At 36.1% G+C, this 17,787-nt stretch overlaps 1 protein-coding gene across 2 annotated transcripts in view; it reads left to right on the plus strand.

Moving 5' to 3' along the window:
* The window catches only part of LOC132500843 (uncharacterized protein C8orf34-like), a 104,774-nt gene extending 87,194 nt beyond the window's left edge, over nucleotides 1–17,580 (plus strand). For both annotated transcript variants that reach the window (XM_060116139.1, XM_060116140.1), the window contains 2 exons: nucleotides 8,880–9,052; nucleotides 17,397–17,580. In XM_060116139.1, coding sequence (XP_059972122.1) covers nucleotides 8,880–9,052; nucleotides 17,397–17,580 — 357 coding nt within the window. The remainder of the gene's footprint in view (nucleotides 1–8,879; nucleotides 9,053–17,396) is intronic.
* The last annotated feature ends 207 nt before the right edge of the window (nucleotides 17,581–17,787 follow it).

Below are 17,787 nucleotides of genomic sequence, written 5' to 3' on the forward strand. Positions count from 1 at the left end.
GCCCAATCAAAAAATGGGCAGAAGACCTAAATACACATTTCTCCCAAGAAGACATACAGATGGCCAAGAGCACATGAAAAGCTGCTCAACATCACTAGTTATTAGAGAAATGCAAATCAAAACTACAATGAGGTATCACCTCATACCAGTTAGAATGGGCATCATCAGAAAATCTACAAACAACAAATGCTGGAGAGGGTGTGGAGAAAAGGGACCCCTCTTGCACTGTTGGTGGGAATGTAAATTGATACAGCCACTCTGGAGAACAGTATGGAGGTTCCTTAAAAAACTAAAACTAGAATTACCATATGACCCAGCAATCCCACTACTGGATATATACTCAGAGAAAACCATAATTCAAAAAGACACATGCACCCCAATGTTCACTGCAGCACTACTTACAGTAGCCAGGACGTGGAAGCCACGTAAGTGTCCATTGACAGCTGAATGGATAAAGAAGATGTGGTACATATATACAATGGAATATTACTCAGCCACAAAAAGGAACGAAATTGGGTCATTGGTAGAGACGTGGATGGACCTAGAGACTGTCATACAGAGTGAAGTAAGTCAGAAAGAAAAACAAATATCGTATATTAACACATTTGTGGAACCTAGAAAAATGGTACAGATGAACTGGTTTGCAGGGCAGAAACTGAGACACAGATGCAGAGAACAAACATATGGACACCAAGGAGGGAAAGCCGTGGGGGAAGTGGTGGTGGTGGTGGTGGGATGAACTGGGCGATTGGGACTGACATGTATACGCTGATGTGTATAAACTGGATGAGTAATAAGGACCTGCTGTATAAAAAAATTAAATTTATTTAAAACAAGAATGATTTACAATGGGTGTTGAGCTGACACGTGTGTCTTTAATGTAATAATAAAAATCAACACAGCTTCTTCCTTTTAATCTTCCATTAACAATTTTGGGGGTTCACTAACGATCTACTTTGCTTAACCTTTATAAAATACGGATCTTTTACTGTCATATTCTAATTCACTTATTATTTCACTGAAGTTGTTTTTTCTGTGACTTTTGAAGTTAGTTTATGAATTCTGATAAAGGTAATAAGAATTATTAATTCTACTTAATATGGAAAAATAAAACAGAAGCTAATGTTATTTTTAAGGTTTTTTAAAAAAATTGTGAGACTTTAATAAATGTCGTATTCATTAGTCTTTTCCTTTCCCTTTTCTTAGCCATCGTATTGGTTTTCTACTGTGGTTGTAACAAATTGAAACAGCACACATTTATCATCATACAGTTCGGTAGTTTAGAAGTTAAACCATGCATCTTCCTGGGTTAAAATCAGGTGTCATAGGGCTTCCTTCCTTCCTGAAGTTCTAGGAGAAAGTCGTTAACCTTGCCTTTTCCACTTTCTAAAGGCAGCTGCATTCCTGGTGCATGGTCCCTTTTCTGCATCTTCAAAACCAGCAGCAGTATCTCCTTTCTCTCTAACTGCATCCCGGAAAAGCTGTCCACTTGTATGAAATCCTGTGATTAGTTTGGGGCCACCCAGCTCATCTGGATAATCTCATTTTAGCATCTTTAACCTTAATCATGCAAATCTCCTTTTGTCATTTAATGTAACATATTTAGAGCTTTGAGGATTAGGATGTGGACATCTTTGGGAAGCCATTATTTTGCCTACACAGCCACTTTCCAAGTTACCTTTCATATCTTTATCTAATTCTTCAGGCTCCTGCCATTCTAATTCACCCTTCAAAATGCCATATAGTAGGCCTGGCTGGTTCCTGCTCAGTTACCCTTCAGTAGGGCAGTGTGACCCATCCTTCAACTCCTGTGAATATTGGGTGCTTGTTGGACTCACCCTTTTCCAGAGGATGGTTTCAACTCAGTGGGAGCCATCCTGCCCAGAGATGCCTGGGTTCACCATCAACCAATGACTGACTAAAATAAGACTCTGAGTTGTCGTTTACATTACAGAGCTCCTTATGGGATAGGCTGAGAGTAGACTTTAGCTGAACCCATATCTTTGCCTAGCTTCTTCCCGTCTTCTCCTGCTTCCTTCAGTCTCTTACAGGTTTCACTTAAAGAGACCCCATCAGTATCACTTGGTTAGCCTCTGGTTTTAGGGAACCCTACCTAGGGAATCCTGCTAAAAAAATTTTCATGACTCCCTGCTAATTCACAAATTAAGTCCAAATTTCTAAGACTAGAATTAACAGTTTCCATTTTGTCTTTCAAATCTATATCTTATGCTTTATTTTCCTCTTTTTCTCTACTCAGAGTCTGTGCTGTGCTGAAAAAAAGGAGTACTGCACGGCAGCCAGACTACAGTACTTCCAAGTCATATTTTTTATTTATTTCCACATTTTTGTTCATTGTCCGTCCCTCCCCTTTCTCCAACTGTTTTCCATCCTTCAAGCTCCAGGCTTTCAATGTCTTCATATATAAAAAATTATATATGCAGTCATTCTTTGATCAAATGATCCTACTTCTATGAGTCTATTCCAAGGACACACTGGCAAACCTATGAAAAGACCAATGTGGGTCACTGTACATTGTTGTGCTACTTTAATAGGAGAAGAGTTGAAATAACTAAATGTTCATTGAAAGAAGAATAACAGATAAATTATAGTACTTCCACTATAGAGTACCATACAGCTATAAAAATGAAAGAATATCTCTGTAGATACTGTAGAGCGATCCCCAGGATATATTGTTGAATAAAAAAGGCAAGGAAAAGAAGTGTGTTTATAGTGTGCTATCATTTATCTAAGTAAGTGTAATGAAAATATAGATGCATATTTGCTTATATTAAAGCCAAAACAACAATGGCAGAACCTGCCATACTGTAAAACACACACACACACAATTACTTTTTATTTTTATTTATTTATTTTTTTTGCGGTACACGGGCCTCTCACTGTTGTGGCCTCTCCCATTGCGGAGCACAGGCTCTGGGCGCGCAGGCTCAGCGGCCATGGCTCACGGGCCCAGCTGCTCTGTGGCATGTGGGATCCTCCCGGACCGGGGCGTGAACCCGTGTCCCCTGCATCGGCAGGTGGGCTCTCAACCACTGCGCCACCAGGGAAGCCCCCCACTTGTCTCTTTTGCTCATGTTTATTGCCCAGTTATTTTTCTTTTCTTTAGATTTGTGTGAGTTTATTATACATTCTGAATGTCAGCTCTTGTTGTGTGTCTCAAATCTATTCTTAAATATTGAGGCTTCTCATCACTTTTTAAATAGTGCCTTCTATTAACAGAAACTTTGAACAATAACTTGTAATGTTTTAAGAAATTCTTTTCTACTTGATATCCTGAAAATATTACTGTTTATTTTCTATTAAAAATTCTGTTTTTTATCTTTAATCTACTTGAAATTGTTCTTTTAATATGGCAAAAAGTTGGAACATATAAATTTCCTATAACTATTTATTGAAAAGTTCATCATTTGCCCATAAATGTACATGATTCTGTCACTTATCTTGTTTCTAGGCCTTCTATTTTCCTCTTTTGGTCCGTTTGCTTATTTCTGTTACTCCATTGGGTTTGGAATTGCTTTGTATTTTAGATTGATATGAGAGAATTGACGTCTTTACATTTCTGAGTCGTTCTATCGACGAAGCATGTTTCCATTTAATTAAATATTATAGTGTTTTATGATAAAGTCATATAGTTACATTCAAAAAGAGCATGTAGATTTTTATTAAATTGATTCCTAGGTACATTGTCTTTTGGGCTATTATTGTCAATGGTATCTGTTTTATAAGTTACATTTTAAAACTTATTGGCATATAGGAATGAATGTTATTTTTCTAATTTTATCTTAAATTCAGTAAGCTTGCTGAACTCATATTAATTTGTAACGTGTTTCTGAATTCTCTTGGTTTGTCTATATTAAAAATATATGTGAATGATGATAGTTTTGTTTCTTCTTTTCCATTAAGTGATGAGACTGATGTGGGATAACCACATTAAATATTTCTGTTAGAGAAGGGAAATAATGAGAGGTTTATAGAAATTACTGGTTCATAGCAGTTCTTAAATCTTGCTGGGCAAATGTCATCAGGTCTTCCTGTCCAAGGGGTTGGGAGGTGTTCCTTAATTAAGCCCCAGTTCTGTTCCCTGGGAGTGGAAACTGGGTTCTCTGGGAGTCCCCATCTATTGTTTTCCACAGCTTCTGGTTTCTTTCTTTTTTGTTAACCTTTTGGCCACTTCTGAAGAAGGCATTGGAAAAGATGCCTCTGAGCAACTTCCTCAATTTTCTTCCTTTGTGTAGAAAAATGGGTCCCCGAGAGCCATTTACTTCTTGAATAGTCTCAGTCCCTTTTACTTCAGGCTGTTGCCTTTGCCAATTCAGCTATCCCAAATAATGTTTGGGTTTCCTGTGTATATGATTCCTGTCTTCTTCTTGTGCCAAAAACCACATCCACAGTTCTTTACAAGACACGCCTCTCTCTCCAGATTTAACTGCTGGTTTTTTAGATGTTGCGAAACAACATTCTTAATAGACACCAACTTAGGTTTTTTCAGAGGTCTTAATGAAGGGTCTTATGGCAGCATCCTTGATTTTTTCTTTACCCTGCTGTATAGCACAGGGAACTATACTCAATATCTTATAATAACCTATAATGGAAGAGAATGTAAAAAAAGAATATACATATATATATATTCTCTCTTTATATATATATATCTGAAACAGTTTGCTGTACCCCTGAAACTAACACAACATTGTAAATCAACTATATATCAATAAAATTTTTTAAAAAAATTTTAAAAAAGAGAGTTAAAAAAATTGTTAATCAGTGTTGTCCATGAATTTTTTATATGATTTTTAGACATAAAGATACTTCATAATTCACCATTTTTTATTCTTTGAATTATGTTTAATTCAATCAGGACAGATTTTTGTGCTTACTTTATTAAATCATTGTGCTAGTTATTATGGAGGAGAAAGGAATTAAGGCATGATTCCAGCCTTCCATGAACAGCTCGTTTTATTAAGATGAGAAAACATTCAAATAACATGGAATATAATCAAATGCTGTGCTGATAACCAGTGGTCAGAGCTGTTGAACTCACTCTGAGTTAGCCAGTGGGAGCAGGCTGCTTGGAGAGAGTAGGCTTCCTCTAAGGTAACTACTTCTTGGATAGGATAGCTTCCTATTAATAGGAAATATTAAGCAAATCTGTGACCTTTGGAGAATGTTTGACTACTAATGCTTTTCTTATTATTTAAGCATACTTGTTTAAGAATCTGAACATTTAGGGACCTCTAGCCTTAGGAGGGCAAAGGAATATGTATTTATACATTTCTAAGGAATCATTAGGATTTACATTGTTTAGCACTGAAATTTTATTTATTTATTTTTATTTTAGTTTTTTACAACTTTATTGGAGTATAATTACTTCACAATGGTGAGTTAGTTTCTGCTTTATAACAAGTGAATCAGTTATACATATACATCTGTTCCCATATCCCTTCCCTCTTGCATCTCCCTCCCTCCAACCCTCCCTATCCCACCCCTCCAGGCGGTCACAAAGCACCGAGCTGATCTCCCTGTGCTATGCGGCTGCTTCCCACTAGCTATCTACCTTACGTTTGGTAGTGTATATATGTCCATGCCTCTCTCTCGCTTTGTCACAGCTTACCCTTTCCCCTCCCCATATCCTCAAGTCCATTCTCAAGTAGGTCTGTGTCTTTATTCCTGTCTTATCCCTAGGTTCTTCATGACATTTTTTTCCCTTAAATTCCATATATATGTGTTAGCATACGGTATTTGTCTTTCTCTTTCTGACTTACTTCACTCTGTATGACAGACTCTAGGTCTATCCACCTTAGCACTGAAATTTTAAATGTTTTATTTATCCATGTACTTAAAATATTTTCCAAAACTTGTATTCAGTGTGAAGTTTTAAAATTTCTTTTGCCATGTACTGATGTTTGTGGAACCACTTTCTTCACTGAAATCCTTTCATAAAGATTTATGGAGAGATTTTTACTTAGCTTAATCGAATATAAGTAATAGAACCAAAGAAAAATCTGCTATTTTGCTCTGTTACAAGTAAATGGACTATGTTCAAGAATTTTTAGAGATATAACATTTTCATAAAGGAGTAAATATAAAAATAGCCTTGTGCATTCTGAAAAATAAAAATAGTAGAGTCCCACTTTTCACCTGTAAAATATTCACTCCCTAACTCCTCTGACCCTATTTGCAGCTCTTTGTATTGCTTTGCTCATCAGCTATTTCTCACTAAATTTCTGCTGCCACCTGGAGTTAAACAGGCTGCATATCAAACTATTTATCCTTCTCTCTGTGCTCTACTTTCCAATAGCAGTGGCATCTATCATTTCATTTCCCAGTAATCAACCAAAAAGTTATTTCTGATTCTCTGCAGTTCTCAACTCTATGATCATTCTCAAATCTATGATCATTCTCAACTCTAAATCCTGTTTCATTTTTTTCATTTATAATGCCGAAACTCACCCATTTCTGTTGTTACAGTGGTCAGTTTCTTTGTCCCAATTCTTATGAAGCCCAGTTCTGTCCTATTATGTAGAGATTGATAATACTAAATTAATTATCCCATCTTTTTAATATACTCTCTGTAAAATACAACTGTATAGAATGAAAACCTGTACTATCAATTCCCTGTTCTGTTACTCTGCCCATATTGACAACCAAGCATCTGTTCTTACCTAACTCACCCATTCCTGCTGTTCTGTACCATTTTTTCCAGTTACGTCACATATTTATAAGTAGTTTAAATACAGACCACATCCTTAAGTAATTGTGTCTAGCATATGTACAGAATTCTGTGGTTTAACTATGCTTCTTACTATTTCATTTGATATAGTAGGTTTTATAATTTCTATCATGACCATTTTACAGTTGGAGAAAACAAAATTCAGAGAATAAGTAACATTTCAAAGTCACACAGGCCAAAACTGATTCTGAAGCTGTAAATATGTTTATAGATTTTTTTTCTAGAACATGTCTTTTCCTTAATCTGCTCTTAAATGCAAATATAGGTTTAAAATTTAACAGTATTGCTGTTAATTTTAATTCTTGTGCTTCAAATGATATTAAATTGTGGCAGATGAATATGCCTTTCCAGTAATTGCAAAACATTAATTTGATTGCATGATTTCACAGCTGCAAGCTTTGATTTCCTGGCTTTGGGAATATAAATACAGAAGGATTTCATATTAGTTGCTACATTATACAAACACTAAAATTTATCTGCTACATTTTCCTGTAGGCTGGGGAATCAATGTTAAGATATCCAGCTACTTTCTATCGCTTATAATCACTTGCATAAATAAATGTTCATCAGATATGTCTTAGTCATATTTCACATGTTGCTCTTGGTGTGTATTTGTATATTAATTAATGCTACATTGTATATATTATTGTATTTGTATAATATTTAGGGGAATTGTAAAGATTCAGAAAATCAGATTTCAATTTTTAAGGAATTGTTCAAGACTCTTGTAATATTACAAATTAAAAGCCTGTGTTTCTTAGATCAAGATATTTTAAAAATACATTTTTTCTCATTTTAAGACAAGTACATATTTCTCATAGAATATTGAAAAGACATGGAAATGCCAAAAGAAGAATTAACATTACCTGTAGTCCCTCCATTCAGATAAAACCATTAAATTTTGGTGTTACCATTGTTTTTCCCAATAAATCAAGCAGTATCTGGCACATAGTAGGTCATAATAAATATAAAAGAATGAATAAATGAATGGATTAGTCTATGAATGCTGGATTGATGGATTATAGTATAAACCCTGACAGTTTTTGTTTGTTTGTTTGTTTATTTTTATAATGCAAGTACCTGACTTAAACTTTGATTGCTGAGGCATCCACTTCAAAGATGACTATCTCTGATAAACTACTGCAGAGATCCAGGTCGCTTCCCCATACTGCGGCACCTTTGTCTTAGAGTTCTTAATTGATTTTTTTTTTTTTTTTTTTGCGGTACGCGGGCCTCTCACTGTTGTGGCCTCTCCTGTTGCGGAGCACAGGCTCCGGACGCGCAGGCTCAGCGGCCATGGCTCACGGGCCCAGCCGCTCCGCGGCATGTGGGATCTTCCTGGACCACGGCACGAACCCGTGTCCCCTGCATCAGCAGGCGGACTCTCAACCACTGCGCCACCAGGGAAACCCATATGAATTTTTTAAACAAAAATTAGATCATACAATACGTATTGCTTTTTAATCTGCTTTTTTCCCATGTACCGAGATACCCGTAGCAGTTTCACGTGTTCAGTATTCGTTTTAAATTATTAAATGATTTAAATATTTAAAATACCATTTTAAGAGCCACATCACATCCAAGTCTATGAAAAGAGTTTAGCATTTTTTTGAATTGTCATAGCATGCCCATCATCAATAGCGCTCTGCTTCCAACCTCTACTGGATTTCTAGAAGTCCAGGATGCTTTGCAATTGGAGGCAGTGCATCCTTCCAACCCTGTCTCTTCTTGACTTTGTTCCCTGACTCCACCTCAGTTTCCTCCATATTTGAGAGGTTATGTATCATTTCCTAGCAGCACCAAGCTCTTCCGCTGTGTGGGCCTTTGCACACACTCCTCTGTCACAAATGCTAATCCTACTCCGCCATCCTGGGAACAAACATGCAGCCGTCCAAACCAGAGATTTCACTTCTGGATCCTTTATCACAGTGGCCTTCACGAGTCAGCACAAATCATAGAGAGTAAGTCATCTAGTAGAGATGGAGAAAACTGAAATTTTAAGTCAATTCAGAAAGAAAAAAAGGAACATTTTGATTTGAGGAAGCAGTTTAAAATCTACACAAGATTATTTCCCTGTTGTCCTATTAATGGGAATATGTAATCTAAGGCACAGAAATTCTTTTCTTCTCTTCAGGAAACAGTGGCGTTTAATTCTTCTCTTCTGAGACCACGTGTAATTGGAGAGTGGATTGGTCGAGAAGAGAATGATGCTGATCCACTGGCCGCTGAAATGCTACAGCCCCCAATTCCAAGAAGTAAAAATGAACAATGGGAAAATGAAGATAATAGCTCTAGCCCTGCAGGAAGGTGAGATGAGATGTCTTCTAAGATTCTGAATATTTTAATCATTTAAGGCAAAGGGAAAATCAAGTGCACGACTTTGATGAAATAACTCTTGGCAATTTTATATAGAAAATTATGTTACATATAAGATAAAAATTAATTTCTCTGTTTTAAAATTAGAGTTTTATTAGATTTGCTTTTATTATAGATTTGGTTTTGATTTTTTTTCTTTACATCTAAGAAGAGTATCATCTCTTTATTACTAAAACCAAATAGAAAAATAATTTCAGGACATAAACTGTCAGTTGAGACCTACTATAATATTGGACAGGACCTACTATATTATTGGGCTGACCGTTAAGATTGGAGAGGGAGGACTTCTGATGTACCATAAAGATCTAGTTATTCAACAAGAAGAAAACTATTAAATGTATGATAGACTACACAAGGTGGAGTTAGATGGAATATAGAGAGAAACCTTTAGTTTAGAGTTGATAACTATGATTGAATGTAATTATTACATTCTCTGTGTTTAATTTTTGAAATTATTCTTGAAACTATTGTGATTTGTGAATTTGAAAGTCCCTAATTCGTTTTACTCAGCCCTATGATGCTCAGAATGGTGTCAGAAGATTTGCCTTAAGTTTCCATATGCTAGTAGAAGTGGGGTAATTTTGAAAAGTCTAGATCATATTTTTTAGAAAAAGTATCAGTATATTCAGTGTAGCCATTTCTTGTAATACTAACTGAAGTGAGTAAAATTCGAAACAAAAATGAAAACTTCTACACGGAAGTTGGAGTGAAAAAGCATTATCGAGGCATGGCTTACACGATATTGAGAAAAAATACTCATGAATTAAAATGTGACAGGAGTTTAAACTTTCTGTGAGTGTTACTAGCTGACCACCACAGAAGAGTTTTTCCTATATACAGCATAGCCACAGTAACTTTGTATTTCCTACGTTAAGTTTAGCAGCAACCAATAATTATTCTTTCTCAAGGAGAAAATTGTATTTTCTACAATGTAATCGCTTTCAGGTTTTTTTTTACTTTGACTTGTCACTTGGCTGGAGGGAAGGAAATTCAGAATATTCGTTAAAGTGCTTCAGGCATATAGAAAATTGATTCTATTTCCATGAGAAATAACCTTTAAATTATTTAAATAGTTGAAGTGTACTGTACAAGGAGAAGAAAAGCATTTCTAAAAATCCATTTACCTTCTTTTGTGAAATGTCAGATCAATTTCACCTGTCAATGAGGGTAATTTTATTTCTAACACTAGACTAATGAAACCCACTAGACCTTTATCTTTATTCATTGCTAGATCTTTAGTTCTTAAACATAAGATAGAGAAATGTTGACTTTCATTTTGCTTTCGTTTAGTCATAATAATAAATAGGAGCTATTTATTGCAAATGTTAGTGCTTCTGTTTTCTTCCTAGCTTCAGTGAGCTCTTATTCCCTCTTGAATATCCAATAAAGGAGAATCTTTCCTGCAATCCTGGTCAAATCCATTATCCAGAAAACTTAATCCATGAAGATCTCACTCAAATATTTGTTCTGAAAAGGTGTTTTCAGTTTTATTTTTCTGTATCTTTAAATTTTGAGTTGATATATTACCTATGAAATGAAGAAAGTGGTGAAATCCTGCCCAGATGCTCCATTAGAGGAAAAAAAAGAATGCATGCTTTCTGAACTAAATTTAAAGAGTAGCAATAAAGTACAGGTTAGGAACTATATCCCATCCTCTAATATAAAACCAGGATTTCTGAATTTATACCAGGAACTCACATAGCATTAGATTTTATTTGAATGAATAGAAACAGATTGGGGAGCAATTTTTTAATGACTCTAGAGTCTATAACTAGAGTATTAGCTTTTGCCCTTAAATAGTAATGATCTTGTCATTTATAACTTAACAGTCTTAAACATTAACAGACTAAATGATATTCTAGACTCTTGAAAGAGAAGACTTAATTTTCAAAGATGACTTCTTCCATTTTTCTCTCCCCTGCTGGGTCTGGCGCATTGCCATTGTCAGTAGGCATCTGTTATGTGAGTGAAGGTGGCACATAGAAGGCCATGAGTAGACATCTGATTAATAAAACTTATTTATAAGAAGGGTTGTTTATAGTCTATCTTAACTTTTTATCCCTTTTCCTATTATGGATTTCCCTCTTGTTAATTGCTCAAGTCTTATTTGATTGGCTGTTATTACAACACTCCATCTTTAGTACATGACCAACTTTCCCGTCATTAAGAACAATACATACATGATTGACTGGACTTTCACCATTAGATTAGAGAAGATTAAATAAATGGTGTGGTAAACTTTGAGATTCTTATTGGTAGACTTTGAGCCACGATTTTTTCCAGGAACTTTTTTTTTCTTTAATGATATACCTTACCTGAACTTTTTCCTTAGGTCCTACAAATACAACATTGTGTGAAGAGGGTCAGCAACTTTAGTATACATAGCTGTCACCTGAAAGGTTAAGTGCTGGTTAAAACGAAGGCAATTATGAGGGCAATATGGAGAAACTAATAAAATAAGACAAGGGCTACTAACGTGGAGTTCATGACCCCTACATGATCTCTGGAAGGACTCAAGAGATCTATGAGTCTCTTGAAATTATGTGCAAAATGCCCCGTGTGTGCAAATGGACATTTTCCTGCCACATCTTTCTTAGATTCTCCAAGAGCTTCTAGATTAAGAGAGTTTAAGAAAGAAATTAAAGCATCTGAGCAAGAAAAGGAAGAAGGATTCATAAGGAAGAGGTGAATGTGTTAGGGAATGATTGCTGGCTTCCTGTGATCATCATGTACTACCAGTTGGCATCATTTGCCATGGTTTGTCTAGCCAGTTAGTGGGAAAGCATATATATTCATTGTACATGTATAGTTATTGAAATAATCACACATTGATAATATAAATGTAAATAAAAATTGAGTTAACCTATATACTTCTATTTTGAGCCATCTTAATTCGACTTTGCAATAGCTGATAATAGATTTCCTAAAATTACTTGCTAAATTATAATGTGAATTTTTAAATAGGCTTATCAAGCCTTGAAAGCCTAACAAAGCTCTTCTAAGCTGAACCACTTTATTAAAATAAGAAAAACATCAATAAATATTATAGATCTTGTGAATTGGCTTTGTTCATTAAGTGGGCATTGTTATTAGATGGTAAATATGCCATAAAATGATAGAAAATCTTACAACTTAGAAATATTTATTAAATATTAAAAGCTAAATTCACTTCCCATTAAGAAGTGTTCCTTTTCATTAAAGCTCATAACTGCTTCTGATATATCTGTTAACAAACCCTAGAAATGTTCCCCTCCTCATAGAGCTCCTCTCTTGGCAGCAAGAGACAAACAATAAGCAAGCAAATATATGAAGTTATGACATAAATTCAAGTAGCGATAAGTGGTATGATGGAAAATAAACCAGAACAAGAAGGAAGAAAATGGATGGAGGGCACTCTTTAACATAAGAAGTCAAGAATAAAGAAGTAACCTTAATATTGTCTAAGTTTAGCTATTGTGGACATGTTAGAAAATATACAATACCTGTGGCAGAGACTAAAAAAGACTTGATAATTTAGGAATATTCTCACATGCAAATTTTAAGCACAAAGAATATTGATTAATCAAAAATGATTTTGCTAAAGTAATCAAAGAACAGAAACCTTAAGAATATCTAAAACATACAGAAATTCTATCTTATGACTCACAAATTTATATTTAAAACCAAAAGAAGTATTGATATGTAGCTAAATCATGTGTTTCAGAATATTGATGAGGTCATTTTAATATATTCAAAATTTGTTCTCATTTATTTAGGAATTCATTCATTTATTTATTTAGGAAATACATATACTAATTCAAATAATTATTTTATGAAACACATTGCTAGTCATCTTTGGACTCATAGACTCATAGGTGGACTCTTATTATTAGACAGGCAACATTTTGGATTCAGTGTCTAGTTCTTATAGCCCAGCAGTATCTTCATGACCAAACCATGTATTTTAATGAAAATACTTGCTTCAACCTTCATAGAATGGCCTTGGTCATTGTCAGCTGGTGACTGGGAGTTACAAATTTATTATCTACCATTTGTTCCTCATTATTCACATTCCAATCTGTTTTTCCTTCTTTTGTTTCACTACCAACCTTTCCATTTCCCTGGATTTTCACATCTCTCAAGTTGGAGGACTCAGATTACATCTACTTCAATTAATTCTTATTTAGTGTGTCAGAAAAAATGAGGTTCAAAAAGAAAGAGTGAATTTATTAAATACTTATTGAGCATGAACACAAGGTGATGTGCTGGGTACTGGGTGAGACCAATATGAAAACAAAAACCCTAGATTCAAAGTACTTGCTTTAAAGCGAGGAGAATGACAAGGACATGTGTCTTATTTCTGCAGCTCAGTGCCCACAGTGCCTGGTATGTAGCAAACACTTAATAAATGTCTGCTAAATAAATTATAAAACATCACATTTAGGCGTGAAGGAAAAAAGACAGAGCTCTTTTGCATAAATCAAAATGAAGTGATTAAGTGTGAAACTTTTTGTGATCTCTTCAACGACCTGGGCCTTAATAAAAGAGAACCCTTTAATTTCTGATTAGAGTCAAGAGAAAGGGCACAGATTTCTCTATTAGGCTGCGATGGTGAACTAAACAAGCTTAGGAGATAGTTCAAGAGAGGAATCATCCAGTTTTCCACCAAAGAGAGCACATGTGGCCAGATAAAATTAATACTTAACAACCTGTGTTCAGAGTCAGAGTGTGAAACAAGATGGAGCAAGGTCAGGCCCCCTGGAAGAGTGCAGCCAGGAGGAAGAGGACAGATGGTAGAGGCAAGCTGTCCAGTGGGAAGAAGTGGAGGGCATGGCCACTTTAAACTGTCCTTTTCCAGCTGATCCTGGTTTAGAACTTAACCTTTTAGACCAAAGCAAAATGGAGTCCTAGAGTGTATTGACTCCACATTGAAATGTAGCTGCTATTCTTTTTCATAAAGACACTTTTTTTTTTAAGAATTGGCTTTTTAATATTTTTTATTTTATTTATTTCTTTTTGGCTGTGTTGGGTCTTCATTGCTGTGAGTGGGGGCTACTCTTCGTTGCACTGTGCACACTTCTCACTGCGGTGGCTTCTCTTGTTGCGGAGCACAGGCTGTAGGCGTGCAGGCTTCAGTAGTTGTGGCACGAGGGCTCAGTAGTTGTGGCTCGCAGGCTCTAGAGCACAGGCTCAGTAGTTGTGGCACATGGGCCTAGTTGCTCTGCGGCATGTGGGATCCTCCCAGACCAGTGGTGAAACCCATGTCCCCTGCACGTGCAGGTGGATTCTTAACCAGTGCACCACCAGGGAAGTCCCAAGATATTTTTTATTTCCTTTCTCTGTTTTTTGGGATGTGGGATGTTACTGCTCAAGAAAAGACATGTAAATATCTAGGATGCTGCCCATTGTGTTCTTTGAATATATAGTGATATTAATTACCAATTAGTAGACGGCTGTATGTGCTCTACATATCTTAACCCATTTCATCCTCTTGAGAACATTACTATTACACCTATTTTAGGAATAGGGAAACTATGTCCCAGCATGGTTACATCACTCTCCCAAGATTGGATAGTTATTAAGTGACTGAGCCAGGCTATCTTGCTCCAAATTCCATGTGCTTAAATGCTTTGCTATACAGCCTTTCTTCAGGAAGGTATTCGAAGAATCCTGTTATTAAGATTCACGTTCAAAGTCTAAATAAGGGGACCCAGAAATCCGAGTGCTCTGAGAAAGACTCCAAACCCCACCTCTTCCCACTTACTCACCACTTGCGTGCATTAAGACCCCTACTTCCCAGTAGCAGGACGCTCTTTTCTCTCTAATGATGCAGTTTTCACTTGTGCAATCCACAGGAGAAGAGGGAGGTGTGAACCTTGCATCTCATTCCTGCTTACAGACCTCGCTGTCTCTCTTCTCCCTGAAATTATCACCAGTCCTGAGTCTCATGTTTTCACACTGTGATAATCTTCCGCCTCTTCTTGTATCAATAATTTACCAAATCCTGTGTCATCTCCTTTTCCATGAATATTCAAGCATCTGTCTATAGCTATTTAGTGGGAAAGCATATATATCCATGACACATTTAGAGTTATTAAAATAATCACACATTGATAATGTAAATGTAAAAAAAAAACTAAGCTAAACATGAAATTACCGTATAAACTAGCATTTGTACTCTTGGACATTTATCTCAGAGAAATGGGAACTTTCACACAAAAACATGTACATGAATGTTCACAGCAGCTCTATCTTAATAGCCAAGAAGCTTAAAACAGCCAGATGTCCTTCAATGGGTGAATGGTTAGATAAACTGGAGTATATGCATGCCATGGAATACTACACAGCAAAGAATAGGAATGGAATTCTGATACACACAACTACATGAATGAATCTCCAGGGAATTATACTGCATGAAAAAAGCCAATCCTAAAAGATTACGTACTGTATGATTTCACTTACATAACATTTCTTGAAATCACAATATTATAGGAATGGGGAACAGACTGGTGGTTGCCAGGAATGAGGGAAGGGGAAGGAGAGTTACAGAGGGAGGTGGGAATGGTTAGGAAAGGACAACACGAGGAAACCTTGTAATGTTTGAACTGGTGTCTCTACCTTGACTGTGGTGGATACATGATGCACAGACCCACAAAAATACTAAAATAGTCTAGAACTGAATACATGGAGAGGCACACACAAAAGTGAGTCCAATTAAAATGGGAACCTGAATAAGATTGGAGAATTGTATCATTGTCAGTATCCTGGCCGTGATATTGTGCTATAATTTTATAAGATGTTACCATTGAGGGACACTGTATCAGTGGTGCACAGGATCTCTCTCTATTATTTCTTACAACTTCATGGAAATCTATAATTGTTTCAAAGCAAAAAAATTCAAGTAGAAATATAATCTGTTGGAAACCACCTTGAGATTTTTGACAGTCTTTCTCCCCCAGTAATCTGTCAGCAAAGGGCATTAGCATCCCTTGATGATCCTTGCCTGAGCAGTTACTGTGTTGGTGGTTAAAATGGTGGTTTTCTGATTCCATCATTTCTTGTGCATTTATTAAATAACCTTAACTTGGGGGAGAGAACAAGCTTTCTCTCCACGCGTTTCCCTTGATCTTCTCTGTCGTGTCCAGCCTAACTTTGAAGTGAAGAGTGAGGTGGAGCTGACTGATCTTTGCCCACTGATGACATATGAGGCCATTTTGCCCTTTCCAGCCTTCTCTTAGACAGAGTGGAACCTGGCCCTTCTATTAAGACCGCTTGAAATGTTTTGATCCATGCCCTGAAACTTACCTGGTTGGGTTTTTTGTTTGTTTGTTTTTTTAACCAAGTGCATGTAACCTCCTCTTGCTCATTTGCCTTCTCTCCTGGACCTTCTTTCTGAGCACCTTTAGAAAGGGTTATCTCTCCGTCCTGCTTGAGAGAGACCTCCTCCTTTTCATCATGTCTTTTTCCTCCATGAGGCGACATTTGCCATTTTCTTCCTTTGGGCAATTTTATGGAAAGAAATCAGATTATAGAAAAGAGAAGAACTTTGGGACAACTTTTAAAACTATAAATGGTTGCCACGTGGACATGTAAGTTTTCCCGTCAGACACTGTCTTGGGAAGTTGGGGGAGAGAGCCATGAAAGACTGGCTCCTTTACCCAAAGGAGTCTGGCTTTATCACAAGGAAGCTCTTCCAAATTTGCAAAGACTCTTTTAGACTGGAGGGCACTGAGAGTCATTTAAATGCCAATTCTGGTTCCATCCCTCCTTCTCCTACCCCCAGACCTAGGCAACATGAGAGGACTAGTGAGGACATTTATTTTAATGATGTAAATTAAAGTTTTCATTAAAAAAATTTTATTATAGTGTGTTAAAATAGTTACCCCATTACATGTGTTTTGCTTGACATGCATTCGTTTTGTAAATCAGGGAATTTTATATAATGATCTGAACTTCCTACATCCTCTAAAAAATTAGAAAACCATTTAACAGTGGGCTTTAATTCCCACATGGCAACAATTGTTAGGAGCCAGTTAGCACCTCCTCCCTTAAATGGGGCAGGGGTTTGTCATATTCTTCACGTATTCCAATCTAGGAAATTGTTAATGAGGTACCGAAGGATGTCTTAGGAAGAAGACAGTCTATATTTCCATTATCCTTGGGGAAAATTTTACTAATATGTGCATAGATTTGCAAAGCAAAATAATTGAGTGAAAATTTGTTGATTTTCTTTAGTTACCACAGCTAATTGGTGATGTTATCATCATTGAAAATTAACATTTAACTGTTTCTTCAGCTTGAAGGTGGAGCCCAAGACTAAAGGATTAAAACAGCAGCAACAGCAGCATAAGAAACTTCTGGCAGCAATGCTCTCTCAAGATTCTTTTGAGTCTGTCCATAGCCCCACCCCATCGGTAACAGAAGAAGATATTGATAATGAAGATGATGCAATGGAATTGCTGGGTAATTTTAAAAATTAATAATTTCTCTTTTTCTTCTCTGGCATTGTAAAATTGGGTAGTGGTTAAGAGATTTTTAAAGTTTTCAGTAGTTTTGTCTTAGGGGAAGGAAACCATTTAGCACACACTTGCATTAGACTTTCATGGAGTTGCATGCAAGAGTTGATTTGAAATCACCTGAGCATGTGGAGTATTTATTAGACTGTATTTTGTGCTTTGTATATGCAG

Source organism: Mesoplodon densirostris, chromosome 13, assembly GCF_025265405.1.
Source record: "Mesoplodon densirostris isolate mMesDen1 chromosome 13, mMesDen1 primary haplotype, whole genome shotgun sequence".
Taxonomy (NCBI): domain Eukaryota; kingdom Metazoa; phylum Chordata; class Mammalia; order Artiodactyla; family Ziphiidae; genus Mesoplodon; species Mesoplodon densirostris.